The sequence below is a fragment of the Nipponia nippon genome, unplaced genomic scaffold (genome assembly GCF_047370975.1).
Source record: "Nipponia nippon isolate SJK-2023a ecotype South Korea unplaced genomic scaffold, ASM4737097v1 scaffold_2, whole genome shotgun sequence".
NCBI classification, from domain to species: Eukaryota; Metazoa; Chordata; class Aves; order Pelecaniformes; family Threskiornithidae; genus Nipponia; species Nipponia nippon.
The window spans coordinates 67,385,828-67,403,330 of record NW_028262336.1 but is presented as its reverse complement, the minus strand read 5'-3'; the positions used below and the strand labels follow the sequence as shown (position 1 = coordinate 67,403,330).

Genomic DNA, 17,503 nt, shown 5'->3' with positions numbered 1-17,503 from the left:
CAACTTTTGCTGGGTAGGAAAAAGTGACGACACAGGAGTTAATTTAGCTATTACACTTAGAAACTACTACACTCTTCCTCATCTCATAATAAACTAAATCTTAAACACACCTAGAAAGGGACAGCATCTTTAAGAACTTCAGTAAATAAGTACTGAACAAAGCTAGCAGATTTCAGGAATGCTAAAACCAAAACTGTAGAAATAATAAGCAAACAACAGCCAATAAAGAGAAGCAGTTAAACAGCTAGAAAAAAAACTACTTCAGATCTCCTTTTAGCTGTTTGTATCACACAGGTCTTCGTACTTTAATGAGTTATTTCAGTTCACAACTAATCACTAGACTTGATCACTAAACCATTTTGAGCCTTCTGCAACATCGCAGGAAGATATGAAAGTCACACAAATCTCCGTTTCTGTAGGGTAATGACAGACTAAGAGCTACTATTTTTCTTGTCTTGTCACACAGAATTCTTTAGGGACTATTACAGCCTGCAGTATATCGTGTCTCCTCTCTAAACTGTGAAAAATTTCCTGGAAACTATCCGACTCTGGCTCACATCAACTTCATATTTAGCTCACTGTCAAGATAGAAAATGCGAGCAAAGGAGGTAATAGTAACATCACTACAGGATGTGCTAGAGTCAGGTTTCCACAGATGATTTGCTTAATTTTTTAAAAGCAAATACCGTGGTTTAGTTCAAACTCAGGTACATGTATATATATACATAATAGCAGTGTTGTCATGGATGTAAAGATGTTAAGACTATGAAAAAGGCAACATCTGCAGGCAAAAGAAATAACTTCTATTAGATCAAGTGACATAATCAAAAAAAAGCAGGAAGCCTTCAGGAATGACTGTGATCTAATAAATGTTATTATTTCTCCCTACAAACCTTGTTTTATTGTATTTATGGAAACACACATAGAGCTGAAGCAAGAGCAAAACAAATTGTATACATACGTAGGAACACATGCACGTATCCACGCACATATCCGGATTTTACAACTCTTCTTGCCCAATGGAGCTATACTCTCTGGGCTATCTCTGACGACCTGTGCACACTACTTCAGCCTAAGCAGAAAGTTATCAGGGCCCTACACAAAGAGCAAGGCTCGATCACATCAGAGACACAAGAAAAGCAATTTACAGAGAGGGTCTAGGGAAATGATCAGACCTCCGGAGAGGCCACTGCCTGGGTGTTCTGTAAGTCAGGCAGTCACTGGCAGCAGCTAAGGAGAACATCTCTCAGGACTTTTCACCCAAGAAGAACACAGGAACAATGTGAACAAAATCAGTGGCCATAAACTCATACCTGGAGGTCCTCGGCTTCCTTGTATGCCAGGGAAACCTTTAGAAAAAGAAGTTTTCAATTAGGCAATGAAGTCAGCAATGCCACCATCAGTGAACTTCTAGCACATATTATTTAAGTACACATTACAAGCTAGTACGCCCTGAATCAAAGGTTGAGTTAAATAATCTACAGATATCTGCAAACACTACAGTTATGGAAAAGGCCCTGCCGTGTGCCATCTTCTCCACTGATCTTTCTTCAATAGGGTAAGGTCTGTAAAGGGGAAAATGGGAAAGGGAATGCTTCATTTTCCCTGTTTACAGAAGAATTTTGCAAATTATGCAAACCAATTTTAAGATTAAAATTTAGCTACTGACTTTTTTAAAGGAGTCTCAAGATTCTCTGCATTATTATCCTGTTTATGCTTGTGCTGATTTCCATCTTTCTTAAATAATCTCACTGGACTACTTATCTGCCATAAAAACAGATCCCAGTTTATCCTTTTCCAATCTATAACTGAAAGGCAGTCTTAGTTATGATGAGAAGCATCATCCTACGAAATACAACAAAATGTAATAACCTGAAAGCAATTAAATAAATAACTGGAACATTTCACTGTCATATAGAGCTCCTGAGCTCACAGATAGCGCAATTTTAATTTCCTTTAGTAAGAAAACTAAAAGCATAACTCAATCAAAAAGACAAGACAAAATACATACCTTTTTCACCTTTTTGACCTTTTGGTCCAGGCAAACCTGAAGCTCCAGGCTCTCCTTTTTCACCAAAGGTATCTACTGGTCCAGAATCTATAACCTGAATCACAGGACAAAGACTAGGACACTAGAGACATACAACTGTGCCCTTGTTTATATCTCCTCCATCTTGACCTGATGATACAGAGGCCATTTTGTTTTGTGAAAACAATTTTGAGCATTTTGGTTATACTTGCAATTTCAGAGATACTTAACAACTGCTGTGAGAGGGTTGTAGCTGCTGAGGAATTACCAGAGAAAATAAATATTTCCTATTCTACCAAAATTCCTTCACATCAGTAGCAGGAATAAGCAGAAAGCTCTATAGCACCTTTCTGAACAAGAATGACGCCAAAAAGCTCAGCATGGTCTAAGCACTGACCCATTAAGTTTGTATTGCCTTTAGTTTTAAAATATTCTGTTTTGGCAATTTCTGCTAACATTGATCTGAGTTTGACATATAGGATACATTTGCAATAAAATATTCAGGAAGTATGCACCCTTTTTCAAATCAAATTAGCAGATGTTGGGAATTTTCCCCAATGTTGGGGAAGTAGCACCATCAATGATCTATATGTTGCTGACTAATCCCATTTTTTATCTGAAGTGTTAAAAAAACTACAGACTGCAAAGCTGACAGACTTACTCTTTTGAACTCTCTTTTGGATGTTTTGATTAACAATGCCTATAATTTTCATAGTCCAAAACATTTGAAATTCATACTCTTTGAGAGCTCCTTTCCCAAATTTCAAACATACTTAAAAGAACCGTATCCAGCTTTTGTTTCCATTAAGAAAAAATGAGGACATGACTGATCAGAATGAGATCAGAACATGCATAGTCTCTCTTTTTTCCCTCAGTGTTTGAGCACTTTTACTTTCACAAAACTTATATTGTCATTTATGTTTAAAATAAAACAAGAATTTATTTTACTTACTCTTCCTGGAGGTCCTGGAAAACCTCGTTCACCTTTGTCACCCTAAATCAAAATACAATTTACATTTTAAATCCAGCTCAGATTTTCTTCCCCACAAAACAGGACTTCCTTAGCAAATGAACACTTTGATACAGATTCATACAACTTCCAAATGATAAGTACTTGGACCATTATAATAAGCAGTAAGTAGTTAGTTTGCGGGCCTGTACTGCTTTACACTACGTAAAGAGAAACTGGGATTTTTAGGAAAGTACATTTGTGCATGTGCTGGCTGGGCAAAGAACTTGTGAAAATAAAGCCTGCATTAATCAATTCATGTAAGAGATCTAAACCAGGGATACCTAAGCTACCTTAATTTTGACTTTCCCTAGTTTCTGAGTGACGACTTTACAACTTAGTAACATTCATTTAATATTGCTTTATGTACATATATGTTTTAATGTGTATCTATGAACATGCCATACAAGCTCTTAACTCCTCATTCTGTGTGATTGGGAAGCAAAGGCCACTACTACACACCTTCGTACCAGGCTCCCCAGGTCGTCCTGGAATCCCAAACCCACCAGGCAAACCCTGCGTGTAGGAGACAGCAAAACCAGAAAAGACAAATATAGTTGCATCTTAGCTCTGGCAGCATCAAAGTTTTAAATTTCAAACTAGTCACTAATTCACTGAAAGCAACAACTTTAAGTAAAAAATTCAGAAGGCTGAAAAATTTCAACCGTTTACAATACACAGACAGTTCTTTGTTTTGAATGTAATAAACCGTACTGGAAATTCAGTAAAATACATACGGGTTCTCCTTTTGGTCCTGGTTCACCATCTTTTCCAGGCTTTCCCTGTAAAACATCAAGTTGCACTCTGCTTAAACAGACAGCCACATACATGCAATTTCTAAATACGGGGGTGAAACACTAGAACAAAACAATCACTATTGTAATGCATCAACCGAAGTGTGCTAACACAGCTAACAGCACAGAGGGTACAAAGCAGGCAAATTGTGGCTGCCTACTGCTTATGTTACTCAACAACGTACAAGCTGCAGAATTAAATAAAATCCTGCAAATCTGTTCCCAGATCCAGGAATAACATAAGGATTTCCCAGTCAAGGAGGCTTCAAGACAAAATATATCCACAGCACAGGAAACTGGAATCAGACCCAGAAACTTTTCCCTTCATAGCAATCCCTTTCTATATACATACTCTCCAGCCTCACAAAACCTTTATTCATAGACATTTGGCGGCTCAGTTTCAGCAAAAGGCTTGGAGAGTGGCCCCGTATCAGATCGCGTGATAATCTAGTGGTAAAAAACATTTCCTCTAAATTGAAAGCTATAATTTCAAATCAGAAAGTGGATATAACCTAGAATCCAAGACTCCTCCAGAGCAAAATGATTCACTATTGGACCACTGTGTTAGCCTACAGAGGGGATTAGATTCCCTTGAGGTAATCAACAGGTACGTGATAAATGACCTAGATGGACTAAGCTACTTTTCAGCATTCCCTTCCTCTTCCTATGGACTATGAAGGGACTGGCACCTAGGCTTGTAGCCTAATTCACCACTTTTAGTTGGTGTCACAGTGCTTAGGCTGTATGTGTATCATAAGCAATATGAATATGTCCCATAAACCCAAGAAAATGTATATACTTAATACACAAAGTAATAGAGCATGCAATTCAGTCTAAAATATAATCCCATCACTTTAGGTCAAAAAATTCCATCTAAAACAATGCAACTGAAGGATAAAAATGATACAACAAATCTGAACAGGCCACTACTGCTCTATTCATCTTCTTTTTAAGAACCAGTACCTTTAGGCTAAGCTGGCTTATTTTGTAGATTGCACGTAAGAGTACTTGAAATAAATTCAACACATTCCATTTAGCTAAAGTCATTCCTACGAAATGATTTGTTTTGCTTTGCTTTTCCTTCTGTTCTGGAATGACTTGATCTGGCTTCAGCTGGGATCAATGGCAGTCTTGCCTTTGCCTTCAGCATTGCAAGCTATTGTTAGGTGTCTTTAGTTATCTGAAAGCACGTTACATACTAATATTACTGTATGTTATTACTACCTTGACTTGTACACCTGCCCTACAGCAAAACTTGCTTGTTTGAAATATACCAAATTTGCTGTTTCACTAATGGTTACTAAGTTTAATTAGCTTGTGGAAACAATACAACAACTGTAATTATGGTACTGATAAAGTTGAGCATACTTACACGTGGACCAGGCTTCCCAGGTTCACCTTTTTCTCCTTTGAAACCTGAACCTGGAAATCCCTGGAAAATAAATACACACCAGGTTAAAAATACTGCCAAATTCTAAAGTAAAATTGCTTTTATCAAATAGCTATAAAGATATTCAGGGCCATTATCAGATTCTTCACAATTTTTTACAGTAATAAAAAATACTCACTGGGGCTCCCTGTTCACCCTTTTCACCTGGATCACCCTAATGAAATTATAAAAAAAATGTAGATTAATAAGCAAAATCTTAACCATTATTCATTTGTGTTGTAAATCATTTAATCCTTCATGTCAGCAAAAGCACATTTAACCCTGTTCTCCACTTCAAGAACTACGCCTAATAGTATGATGTGCAATAACAAGTTAGACAAACACAAAATGTGAATCCATTAAGCTAGTTTTTTATACTAGTATATATTGCTTAGACTGCCTAATTCAATAATTGAAAAATTCATTAGCACTCAGATTCCATGAATGTGATTCTGTATATGAAAAGTCCAGTATAAGCGACTTAATCCAAATTTTTAGAATATTTGGTGTTTACAGGGCTATGCTTATCAATCCTCCTTCCTCAGAAAGTCCTCTGCTGTATGCATTACTTATTTATGCAATTCTTAGGCATATTTTTTGCATATTTTTTCAGAGAATGCATATATTTTCAGAGAAACTTCTAGAACGACAATCAAAATTCATTCATGAAGTAAAACAGGGAGAAATTTTTGAAAAATTGGCTGTAGGTGACTTAATATTTTCTTTTTGCTGTTTTACTTTTGTTTGATAATTCCCATTGATCGTATTTTAATGAAGAGTGCAAGAAGATTAATCATTTAAGGTCTCACCTTTTCTCCCTTTATGACTTCACTCCCATTTTCTTTCATATGTGGTGATGGTCCTGGTGGGCCTGGGGGGCCCCTTACCCCTTGTTCTCCCTGTCAACACCAAATCCAGGATAGTCCATTAAAAACAGTACTGACACTGAGAACAAACATTACTGAGACCAATAACATCAAAGAGAACTACCACTCACTTTTAAAAATATAGCTAAATGTTTTTTTTTAAATTCTTATTTCAGCAAAATCAGTCAGAGAAAGGGTTACATACACAGTTATAGGAGACACAACTGTATAATGGGTGACAGACTGCCCTGAAGAAAGATCTCTGAATCTCCTGTTAGGCTGAAGATTGATTAATACCAGTATCAGGAACATACTCAATTAATTATTGTAATAGTACAAAAGTTTTTTAGTGCCTCCTTAGGAGGAAGAAGATTAGGAGGAAAGAGGTCAGGTGCAGAAAGTCGATGCCTAAAGGAAGATGTTAATCAAAGCTTATACATCAGCTTGACAACTGTCCGCAAAGGCCAACTTCAAGATGATAACTGTGGATCATACTTTTTTAGTATGTATCTGTCCATAGCAGGGTCAGAACCTCATCTCCCTACATAATGCAAAAGCACTATTTTTTACAGTAAAACACCTCCAAAAAGGCTTGATATGTTTCTGTCAAGCAGTAATGCATAGCAATACCATTCATTTTCTGCTAAAGACAAACCTGAGGAGTCCAGGAAATCTCCACATAATTCTATGACCAAGATTTTTCAAGAAATTTTATGATAACAAGTTAATTCCAACAACACATCACATTGCAAAAATAGTGTGGCTCAAAATACATAAACAAGGTAGTAGATAAAAAAAGCCCACCTAAGTAACATAATTTACTTATACTCCAAAAGGCTTCTGTCAATAACACTCATGAGAAGCTTCCGGAGAAGGGCTCAGACACACTATCAATTTACCAAATGACCCATGACTGCATGCATTTCTTGGCTCCTGAAAATGCAGCATAAGGCACTTTAACCTAGACCTCTCAGTGGGAGAGGTAACAGATTAAACCTAACATGTTTTACCTCCCATTTGATGCTGGTTAAGAGAATAAATGGGATCCTGGAGCACATCTTTTGGCTTAGTTTCATTCAAAAGTAAATCAGTCTGTGTGCTCTGAAAACTGCTCCTGGTTGAGTCAAAACACAGTAAAAGGGGACAACTGAAAGATCGGCTTCAGAAGTATATACTATCATACCAAACTAAGGCAGACAGGCCCTCAAGAGTCCTACCACAATTAATTCTGATAATTCTGGAGAGCACATTAAATCTCATCCCTCAGAACTAAATCGATTTCAAATAAACCTCATGATGAGTCCTAATATACAGACTAAATGTTTCCAGATCTGCCTACTGCAAACTAAAGGAGTTGGTGCTAGTCACAGCTGGAAAACAGGATAATGACCTATATTAATTTCAGGTATAACGTCATCATGAACAAAGTCTGTAACCGTTCATGACTTTTGCTCATTTAGGTGTAAGTCACAGATTTACCCAAGTCTTCCAAAAATTACAATGCTGATTTTCTCCATTACTTATTCCAACAGTTTATTTGTTTAAAACAAAATATCAAGAATATCTCAGACAGTTGTTCCCTAGAAGTTTTCAAGAGACTTACCTTTTCACCTTTGGGACCCTGAAAGCCTAAGCCCATGTAGCCCTGAAAACATAAATTACACATATTTAGTCAATTTTTATCAGCAGTGTATACATGCATACATACATACACATGAAGGTATTTTGTCCATGGCAAAAGTTAAAAGAGGATATAAAAGACAGAATATGTCTTTTAAATGCACGTGTGAAACAAATAAATAATGTCCTAACCCCCCTGCTGTTTTTTTGAGTCCTGCATCACAGCAATTAATGGAAAAAAAAGATAGAATGAAATTTATCAGATAATTTTATTGTCAGTATGCTCTTTTTTTCAACATTTTAGTGAAAATCTGGACATTTTCAGAGGAGTTCAAATAATCACAGATTGTTGAAATTACTACTGATTTGATCAAGTGAGATAACAGATCAAAACAAATTTGGAAAAAAACCTAAAAAATGTGTTAAAAATCTCTCTTTATGATGCCTATTAAGACATAAAAATAGATCCCAAAGTGTAAAAAACCCACTCCTTTAGGACCATTAGTTTCCAGATTTTTGGGGATCTGGTGTGCCAAATAAATAAACAAATAGAATTAATCTTTATAATAAAAAGCATCTTACCTTCTCGCCTGGGAGTCCTGGTGGCCCTGGGGGACCCTACAAGACAGCACCTTTTAGCATATATATGTATATAGTACACTAGATGGAATAATGCCTTACTGTATAAAGATAGCAAAAATGCAAATTTTTCCATTAAACCAAGATGTAAAGTCTTTTTCTGCTACTGTCCATAACTCACAACTTAGAATAAGTAATAAAACCAAACAGAATCTGTCCAAGATATCTCATCAGACGTTGTTTTGCAGTTAAGAGTGTTGGACCTAACCAGCATCTAGACAAGAGACAATAAAAAAAAAAGTCTATGGTACTGCAATGTAAAATAACTTTATTGCTGACTTTTTTTTTTTTCCAGCTTTGCATGCTAAATATTAGTCCTCACTTTCCTTTCATTAAAATTGTTCTTTTTCACGTCAGCAAATGCAAATGCTAACTAAACTGTACTACTATTTCCCTTTACATCACTTTCAGTTTTCTTCAGAAGGGTAAGAAATCTCACACAGCTCACTTTAATAGCCAGAAACACTGGGTGGACTTTTATCAGATGGAAATAACTGAATCCCTGCTAGTGTCACCTGCATCCAGTACAGGACAAGAAGATATTAGGTATCTGTTAGACCTGTCAAAATGTCAAATAGCTGAAATGCCTTCAGCATTTGGCAATTACCATAATAAAAGATAGCTGATATCCTGCTTTCCACAGTACTACTTACTATGGCTGCCCATAAGAACAACCTCAGCAAACATTTTGATTTAGATCTGGCTACTAGGTTTGTGGTTTATTTTCTATAAATTAAGCTGGGGAAGAGGGGAAAGGAGGAATAACTATTACAACCCCTCCCACACAAAAATACCCTCCAAGCCTGCCAGAAGAGAAGATGACTGTAGGAGCAGCTGCTATTGAAAACCGTCGTTACCTAGTCATTCACGCCATGGTAGAGTCCAGGAGGCTAAACATGAAGCCTGGAACCACAGGTTATCTTTCCCGAATCCCAGCAAATACTGGCTATACAAACCTTGCAGAACTTTCCTATAATAAAGCTCTACACGTAAAGTGCAAATCACCATGAGAGGAAACTTACTGGATCCCCTGGAGGCCCTTGTGGCCCCATTGGTCCCTGAAACCCTGGAGTTCCGGGGGGACCCTGTGAAAAATTAAAATGGCATAATTACAAAGTGATTTTTATTTGGTAATTTCATGATACTGATATAATTTCAATTGATGCTCACTGCTATTCAAACATCATTTAGACTTACAGGTAGTCCAGGTTGGCCAGGAAAGCCTTTATCACCTTTTAGCACCCTAGAAGGTAAAAGACCCACCACTTCACCTGGGTCTCCCTATAATAAGAAAAGAAAAAGAATAATACTTAAACATCCATTCAAATACATTCAAAAATACTAATATTGAGATGAGAGGAAAGTTGGAGCTATGCAAAGTTCGGAATCATTTGGAAAGCTGATTTTAAAAAAGTCACCTTACTTCTTTTAGTTCAGCTGAAACATAGCAAGAGATATTAAAAGTTAAGACGTTAATTGCCAAATGTCCTTTAAAGCCACCTGAAGAGATTCCAGTACCAAATCTTCCTTCATACCCTGATTTCCTATACTGTAATGGGTAATCAGAAAGATTTTCCAACCAAATCTATCACTACTACAGTGTCACCACACAACTGGAGCATCTGACCTGGCTGCTGAGAGAAGTCGTAACCGCATAATCTCTTTTCCAGGCTGAGATCTTCAGTCTTATACCTAATGTTGACATAAAAGCCATTTATGGCATACTTTTTCTTCAAAAAAGGAATCCACTTTGTATTCCTTTAGAAAACTGTTCTGATCATTATCCACTTCTTTATGTCTCTTTTTTTTGATAACAAAAGATCCCATTTTTCCTGTGTTTTTGTACAAAGTTACAATATTGTAAGTGATTTTATTTCAGGAGTCATGTACCTATGCATACATGCCTAGGAAAGAAACATTCCAGTACTTCAGTGTTCATAGACTACGTCAGTTCTTCCCATGTGAGAGAAAGAGAAAAGGGCATTTTACAACTTCAGGTAGTCATGTCATTACAAATCTGAGATTACATTTAGACATACTTACCCTACAGTTCCAAATTATATCTGTTCATTTTAAAGAGCAAAAGCTCTCTGTTGACGTTCAATATTTACAGAGATCTTTGGCTGGAACTCAGGAAAAAAAGGAGAGCTTACCGCCTTTGGAAGAAGGGGCAGGTGACTCAGGAGGACTACAAGGATGTTGTGAGGATATGCAGGGAGATTAGAAAGGCGAAGGCCCAGCTAGAACTTAAAGTGGCCACTGCCGTTAAAGATAACAAAAAATGTTTTTACAAATAAATTAGCGACAAAAGGAGGGCCAAGGAGAACCTCCCTCCTTTGTTGGATGCAAAGGGAAACATTGCCACGAAGGATGAGGAGAAGGCTGAGGTACTCAATGCCTTCTTTGCCTCAGTCTTTAATAGTCAGACCGGTCATCCTCAGGGTTTTCAGGCTCCTGAGCTGGGAGATGGAGATAGGATGCAGAATGAAGCCCCAGTTGTCAAAGAGGTGGCAGTCACCGACCTGCTCCTCCACCTGGGTGCCTACAAGTCCAAGGGGCCAGATGGGATCCACCCGAGGATACTGAGGGAGCTGGCAGAGGAGCTGGCCAAGCCACTCTCCATTATTTATCAGCAGTCCTGGTCAACCGGGGAGGTCCCGGGTGACTGGAAGCTAGCAAATATGACACCCCTCTACAAGAAGGGTCAGAAGGAGGAACTGTGAAACTACAGGCCTGTCAGCCTGACCTCGGTGCCAGGGAAGGTCATGGAGCAGATCATCTTGAGTGCCATTACGCAGCACGTGCAGGACAACTCGGGGATCAGGCCCAGCCAGCATGGGTTTATGAAAGAGAGGTCCTGCTCCACTAACCTGGTCTTCTTCTATGACAAGGGGACCCGCTTAGTGGACGGAGAGGAAGGCTGTGGATGTTGTCTACTTGGACTTTAGTAAGGCCTTTGACACTGTCTCCCACAGCAGGAGCTTCTCTCTGGGAGAAGCTGGCTGCTCACGGCTTGGATAAGTGCACTCTGTGCTGGGTTAAAAACTGGCTGGACGGCCGAACCCAGAGAGTGGTGGTGAATGGAGTCAAATCCAGTTGGTGGCCGGTCACGACTGGTGTTCCCCAGGGCTCAGTTTTGGGGAAGTCCTGTTCAATATCTTTATTGATGATCTGGATGAGGGGATTGAGTGCACCCTCAGTAAGTTTGCACATGACACCAAGTTGGGTGGGAGTGTTGATCTGCTGGAGGGTAGGAAGGCCCTACAGAGGGACCTGCACAGGCTGGATCGATGGGCCGGGGCCAACTGTATGAGGTTCAACAAGGCTAAGTGCCGGGTCCTGCACCTGTGTCACAACAACCCCATGCAACGCTACAGGCTTGGGGAGGAGTGGCTGGAGAGCTGCCCGGTGGAAAAGGACCTGGGGGTGTTGGTTGACAGCCGCCTGAACGTGAGCCAGCAGTGTGCTCAGGTGGCCAAGAGGGCCAATGGCATCCTGGCTTGTATCAGGAATAGTGTGGCCAGCAGGAGCAGGGAGGTGATAGTACCCCTGTACTGGGCACTGGTGAGGCCGCACCTCGAGTACTGTGTTCAGTTTTGAGCCCCTCACTACAAGAAGGGCATTGAGGTGCTGGCGTGTGTCCAAAGAAGAACAACAAAGCTGGTGAAGGGTCTGGAGCACAAGTCTTATGAGGAGCGGCTGAGGGAACTGGGGTTGTTTAGCCTGGAGAAGAGGAGGCTGAGGGGAGACCTTATTGCTCTCTGCAACTACCTGAAAGGAGGTTGTAGCGAGGTGGGGGTGGGTCTCTTCTCCCAAGTAACAAGCAATGGGACGAGAGGAAACGGCCTCAAGCTGCGCCAGGGGAAGTTTAGGTTGGATATTAGGAAAAACTTCTTCACCGAAAGGGTAGTCAGGCATTGGAACAGGCTGCCCAGGGAAGTGGTTGAGTCTCCACCCCAGAGGTATTTAAAAGACGGGTAGATGTGGTGCTTGAGGACATGGTTTAGTGGTGAACTTGGCAGTGACAGGTTAACGGTTGGACTCGATGATCTTAAGGGTCTTTTCCAACCTTAACGATTCTATGATTCTATGATTCTGTGATTTCATTCTCCAGCTCACAAAATGCACTCACATACCTAGTTAGTTAGTTTAACTTTTTTCTTTATGAAACCTGTTTAGTATATGTTGGATGCTTCTCATATTGTGGGCTATATGACCTTCTCCCACAAACATTATCTATTTGAAACTAGATAAATGAAATGTCAATATTAAAACAAATGTTTGAACCATAAAATCTTGTCTAAATCTTTATGCACAACTGGATGGCCACCATACTACTTATACATAATTAATGATATGTACTATTTTTTTCTGTTGTAATCCATGTAATACTTACACTTTGAAGACCTGCATGGAACAACACATACGATCAATTGTTATTAACTGGAGGTCACCCCACTGCTCTTATTTAGTGGGACTGCAGAACAGAATACAAAGTGAAACATGCCAGTACAATTTTTCAGTCCTTAAGGAAGGAGTGCTAGTCTTAGAGGGCATAGAGTTAACGTTAATTCTTATTGTTAGAAGCAGGATATGAACGCACTTAGAGTAAAATGTACCTTCATTCCAGGAGGTCCTGGGGGTCCCTGTGGAAAAAGACATATTTGGTGTTATTCTTCCTCAGTATTGTATATTTTACATCTTATACTCCATAAAATTTCACATAGTTACATTTGCATTTCAAGAATCAGGGTTGAAACAAGTGAATCAAGCATGAAAGAATCTACTTACTATGCTCCCCGTCAGTCCTGGTAAACCTGGGGGACCTACTGGACCTCTTTCACCCTGAGGGGAACAAAGAAATTGGTTTTGTTTAGAGAACATATGCTTGAAGGATGTTTTTATTTCAACAGAGATGCTGTTATAAACATATGTAAATGTCACCTTTGTGCCATTACATCCTGGAATGCCAGGTGGACCAGGAGGGCCATCTTGTCCAGGAATGCCCTACATGAAAAGAAAGTAAAGAAATTAGCAATATTAGCAATAATCCAGGTCAGATATCGCGATTAAAACTTTGATGCTCTTTGTAGAAATACATATGTGGCATACATACAGGAAGACCTGGGTTTCCTGGAAAGCCTGATGCTCCTGGGGGGCCCTGCAATTGACAAAAACATAAACTGAAATGACAAACCCACAAAACAGCAAGGACAAGCTGCAGCCCCAATCACATGTCCAGTGGTGACAGTCAAAAAACAAGTAACAGCTTCTTTTAAACTTCCTTGACAAAATAGCTCTCATCTTCAAAACCTCTCAAACATGACACTTCAGTAATCGATAACTACAAGCAACTTTTTATATTTCTTTAACTTTTTAAGCAGCAATATGGATTTCCTTCAACAGGAACTGGACCATAGCCTTATGCAGAAGAAACAAGGAATGCAGAGGTGCTGTCTTCTCACAATCATCATTCCCAAAATGAAATTTACTGTAGGTACCTCTTCATAGCAGAAGAAGATGTTAACACACTGTAAAGATGTTTCTCTATTTTTCATACTCCACATCAGTGTATCAATTCATCCTTATTATCAAAAAACCTACAGGGTTGAGATAACTCTTTCTCCTTGAACAGCCTTCCAGTGTAATGAATCAGGAGTTTGACTTGGCACATCATTTTCATCCTACCAGCTTATTTATTCATGCAGTATTTCCTAATACACGTATTGTGAAGCAGAAAAGATGTATGGGAATCCTGTGCTCAGACAGTATATTTGCATCTTCCAAAGCTTTATAATTGCTAAAATACAGTCTACTTGCACTGTAACACACAAACACATTTTCCAGGAGATGCCAGTTCACGTTAACACTCAGAATACCCCAGGGTATCATGAACATTATAGACTGAAGTAAGGATTTCTTGATCTAGCAGAATACCCCCTCTGTAATAGCTCAGAAACTGCAGATGATTCAGTAAATTCTATGTGCTGCAGCAACTGCAGGCAAATGGAGAACAAAACTGAGATGGCATTTTGAAAATCTGTGGACAAGAGGGTACAGCTCAAAATGCATGCATCATTACTGGTCAAGTCATTTGAATCCCCTTTCATCATCACATTACGAAACATGAAAATGCTCAGAATGAGCTTGGCACCTCACGAAACCTCAAAAGACATGACCCTGGCTAATATTAAGTGCTAAAATAAGTCTTATATAAGTGCCACATTAAGCAGAAATGACAACAGGAAGGTTACAGGCATATTCAGAGCCTCCTCTAGCAAAGTCAAGAGATCTTTGTCCCTGGCTTTAATTCAGCTCTGCACCCTGTGCATGTTTTTAACATGTATGTGCTCATGGGTGTGTCAGCTTCTCTGCTGGAGTGCTTCAAGGAGGTTAGATGGCAAACGTAAAGGAGAATTTTGCATGAGGTAATAAAGTTGGTTCATATTCAAGCTGGAAAAGAGCCTCTTGGTATGTCAGAAAGATATCAAAGGCATATTAAAACCAGTGCAGTGGTAAGTACCAGGTGACAACGCAAATGGACAAAGCCACTGACTGCCTAATGCAGAAGAAACTTCAAAGGCAAAAGCAAGAATTTTGAAATTATTGTGCAGCACAAGGGGATGCCATTGATTAACTCAAAGAAGAGACTAACCCTGTCTTGCACTTGAAGGCAGACATGGAGACTTAAGGACATATAAACCCACAGACATCAGAATTGCAAAAAAGGAAGTTAGAACTCACTCTTGTTCCCTTTGTTCCTGGCAGTCCTGGTTCTCCAGTATCACCCTGCAACGGAAAAGAGATAGCTTTGTCTTTCCTAGGGACAACAATTTCAGGAGATCTGAGTGTTTTAAATATTAAAGCTTAAGTTCTTACCTTAAGCCCTGGTGGCCCAGGAGGACCTTCAGGTCCTTGCATTCCAGGAAACCCAATCACACCCTGTAGTCCAGGCAAGCCTCTTTCTCCCTGTGGAAGAAAAAAACTCATTAGCAACTGAACAGCTGAAGCTGATTTTTCAAGCAACCCACATACCCCCTGTTTCTGCGCTCAAGAAACCTGTTAGGTGGTAAGAAGCTACATGTGACAGCAAACATTTCATGTTGGTATTTGAAAGAAGGATTATTATGAACAAAGAAATATTTCTGGTTCAATAATAGGTTGGCAGAGCCTGAGCGTGGCATAATAGAAAAGCACTCTTTGAATGTCAATGAAACCTCTTTTCTGTCTCCCTAAATAGCACTGTTCATAGCATGTTTATACCACTGGGATCAGGAAGGCCACTTTACCTCTAATAAGACTTACCTGCATTCCTATAGAGATACCACTAAACCCTAGTAGAAAATCTAACAACACCCTACATCACCAATTAAATTCCTGAACACTGCAAATACCACTTTTCAGTCACTACTGTATGAATAGCCAATACCAATCCTCTTCTTGTGTATCATTTACAACAGCAGATTTTGGAGACCAGGCTTGTCACTTAGTCTTGAGTTTCAGGGTGGTTCAGAGCCTGGGTGCTTCGAGATACAGGATCTTGCCAAGAAGTTGAAAATACAGATTGTATGTGTCATCCTTTAGGTTCTTCTTTAATGCTGTATGGGACATCTGTGTTTTCTGTGCTGTCCCTCTCCCTACAACCCCAAACGTATTTAAATCAGATAAATCTAGAGGCAGAAAATCCATCCACACTCTAGATCAATATTGCAGCTATTACACGTTCACTATACTTGAACTCCCAGTGAAACCAAGAATAAAGGCTGCAAAATCTAAACATAGAGGAGAGGGAAAAAAATTATGGATGTCGAAGTCTGAAAACAGCAAATCAAGCAAATCAAAAGCCAAATATTCCACGTAGGAAGTAACTAGAGTTGTCCTTTCAAGCTGTGGTGTGAAACAGGGAGAAACACTTCATATTGTGCAAAAAATGTAGGAATATTGGGTGAATAAAACATTAGTGAGCAACTGCAAAAAGGAAAAGGTATACAAGTTTGGACAACAGCTAAAAAACATGGCACCTGTTTTAGAAACTCAAAACACAGACCAATTTTCAAAGGATACCAACAAGGAAATACAATCAACAAGGTTCAAAACACACAAAAGGAAGCTACACAAAGATTTAAGTATTTTCAGCAAAACAGGGAGAGATAAGATTGCTGTTGTAACTAACAAATGATTTAGTATTGGGATTTTAGGATGGTGAATAGCAAGAAGCTTTTCTCCTGTTTGCTCAGGACAAAGATTCACAGCAATATGCTGGTAACTTGCAGGGGTCAGCTGAGGACTGAGCACACGAGAGAAGAAGAACATCTGAGTCTTGGAGAGCTCACTCTTCAAGTAGGTATAACAGGCATCTTGCAAAGAAAAGGTTATGATATGCAGGCAGAGGAAACCACAGATGACCCATGGACATGGTGCTAGTTACAGTTTCGGAAGATGAGAGGAATTGGAAGATTTCTGGAGTTACTGGGTTGATGTTGGTTGTTAGCTCCTTGCCCAGGATTTTGTTAAGAAGATGAAGAGACAAAGGAGAAGAGAGGTGACTCACGGGTAAGAAGAACAAGGCCAAGGAGGAAGGAGGGGTGAAAACTATAACTGAGATGATAAGAGCATGAGGCAGTGAAATCAAAATAACACTCATTTATTAAAATTTCCTGCCAGGAAAAATTCTCCTGCTGCCTGTCCTCTCCTTCCTCCCACAAAAATGAATTTTTCAATAAAAAGGTTCTTTCTGAGGCAAACAATCAGGTTTTCCTTGAAGTGCCAAAATGGCATGATCTCGCTTATTTATTCCCCAGTATTCTTTGTCATGGTTTGAGAATAAAGTTTGCTAGTAACCCAAATCCCAGGCAGTGTGTTAAACCACAAAACACCACAAAACAAAGCACACAGCAGAACAGCTGAAAAAATATATTTCTAGGTCAGCTGTAAGAGGTACAAAGTCCAAGTTCTGAAGTAATTAAAATTGTTTTGAAAAATATTTTACAGAAGAATGTATCAGGATGCAGGCCTCTGAATAAATGTTGAAGCAATTATCCTAAAATCTGAAGGCTATTTGAAATGTTGAAACAGATTACTACAGTTCTTAAACCCATACTTTGGCTGCCTAGTTGG

At 39.2% G+C, this 17,503-nt stretch overlaps 1 protein-coding gene across 1 annotated transcript in view; it reads right to left on the bottom strand.

Annotated features, from left to right (window-relative positions):
* Nucleotides 1-17,503, bottom strand: part of COL4A1 (collagen type IV alpha 1 chain) — a 131,039-nt gene that overhangs the window by 41,262 nt on the left and 72,274 nt on the right. The window contains exons 3-20 of the mRNA XM_087758281.1: nt 15,266-15,355; nt 15,131-15,175; nt 13,503-13,547; nt 13,331-13,393; nt 13,178-13,231; nt 13,006-13,032; nt 9,584-9,667; nt 9,409-9,471; nt 8,330-8,365; nt 7,731-7,772; nt 6,071-6,160; nt 5,401-5,436; nt 5,205-5,264; nt 3,776-3,820; nt 3,501-3,554; nt 2,982-3,023; nt 2,012-2,105; nt 1,314-1,349 (exon numbers count right to left, since the gene is read on the bottom strand). Coding sequence (XP_087614407.1) covers nt 1,314-1,349; nt 2,012-2,105; nt 2,982-3,023; nt 3,501-3,554; nt 3,776-3,820; nt 5,205-5,264; nt 5,401-5,436; nt 6,071-6,160; nt 7,731-7,772; nt 8,330-8,365; nt 9,409-9,471; nt 9,584-9,667; nt 13,006-13,032; nt 13,178-13,231; nt 13,331-13,393; nt 13,503-13,547; nt 15,131-15,175; nt 15,266-15,355 — 1,006 coding nt within the window. The remainder of the gene's footprint in view (nt 1-1,313; nt 1,350-2,011; nt 2,106-2,981; nt 3,024-3,500; nt 3,555-3,775; nt 3,821-5,204; nt 5,265-5,400; nt 5,437-6,070; nt 6,161-7,730; nt 7,773-8,329; nt 8,366-9,408; nt 9,472-9,583; nt 9,668-13,005; nt 13,033-13,177; nt 13,232-13,330; nt 13,394-13,502; nt 13,548-15,130; nt 15,176-15,265; nt 15,356-17,503) is intronic.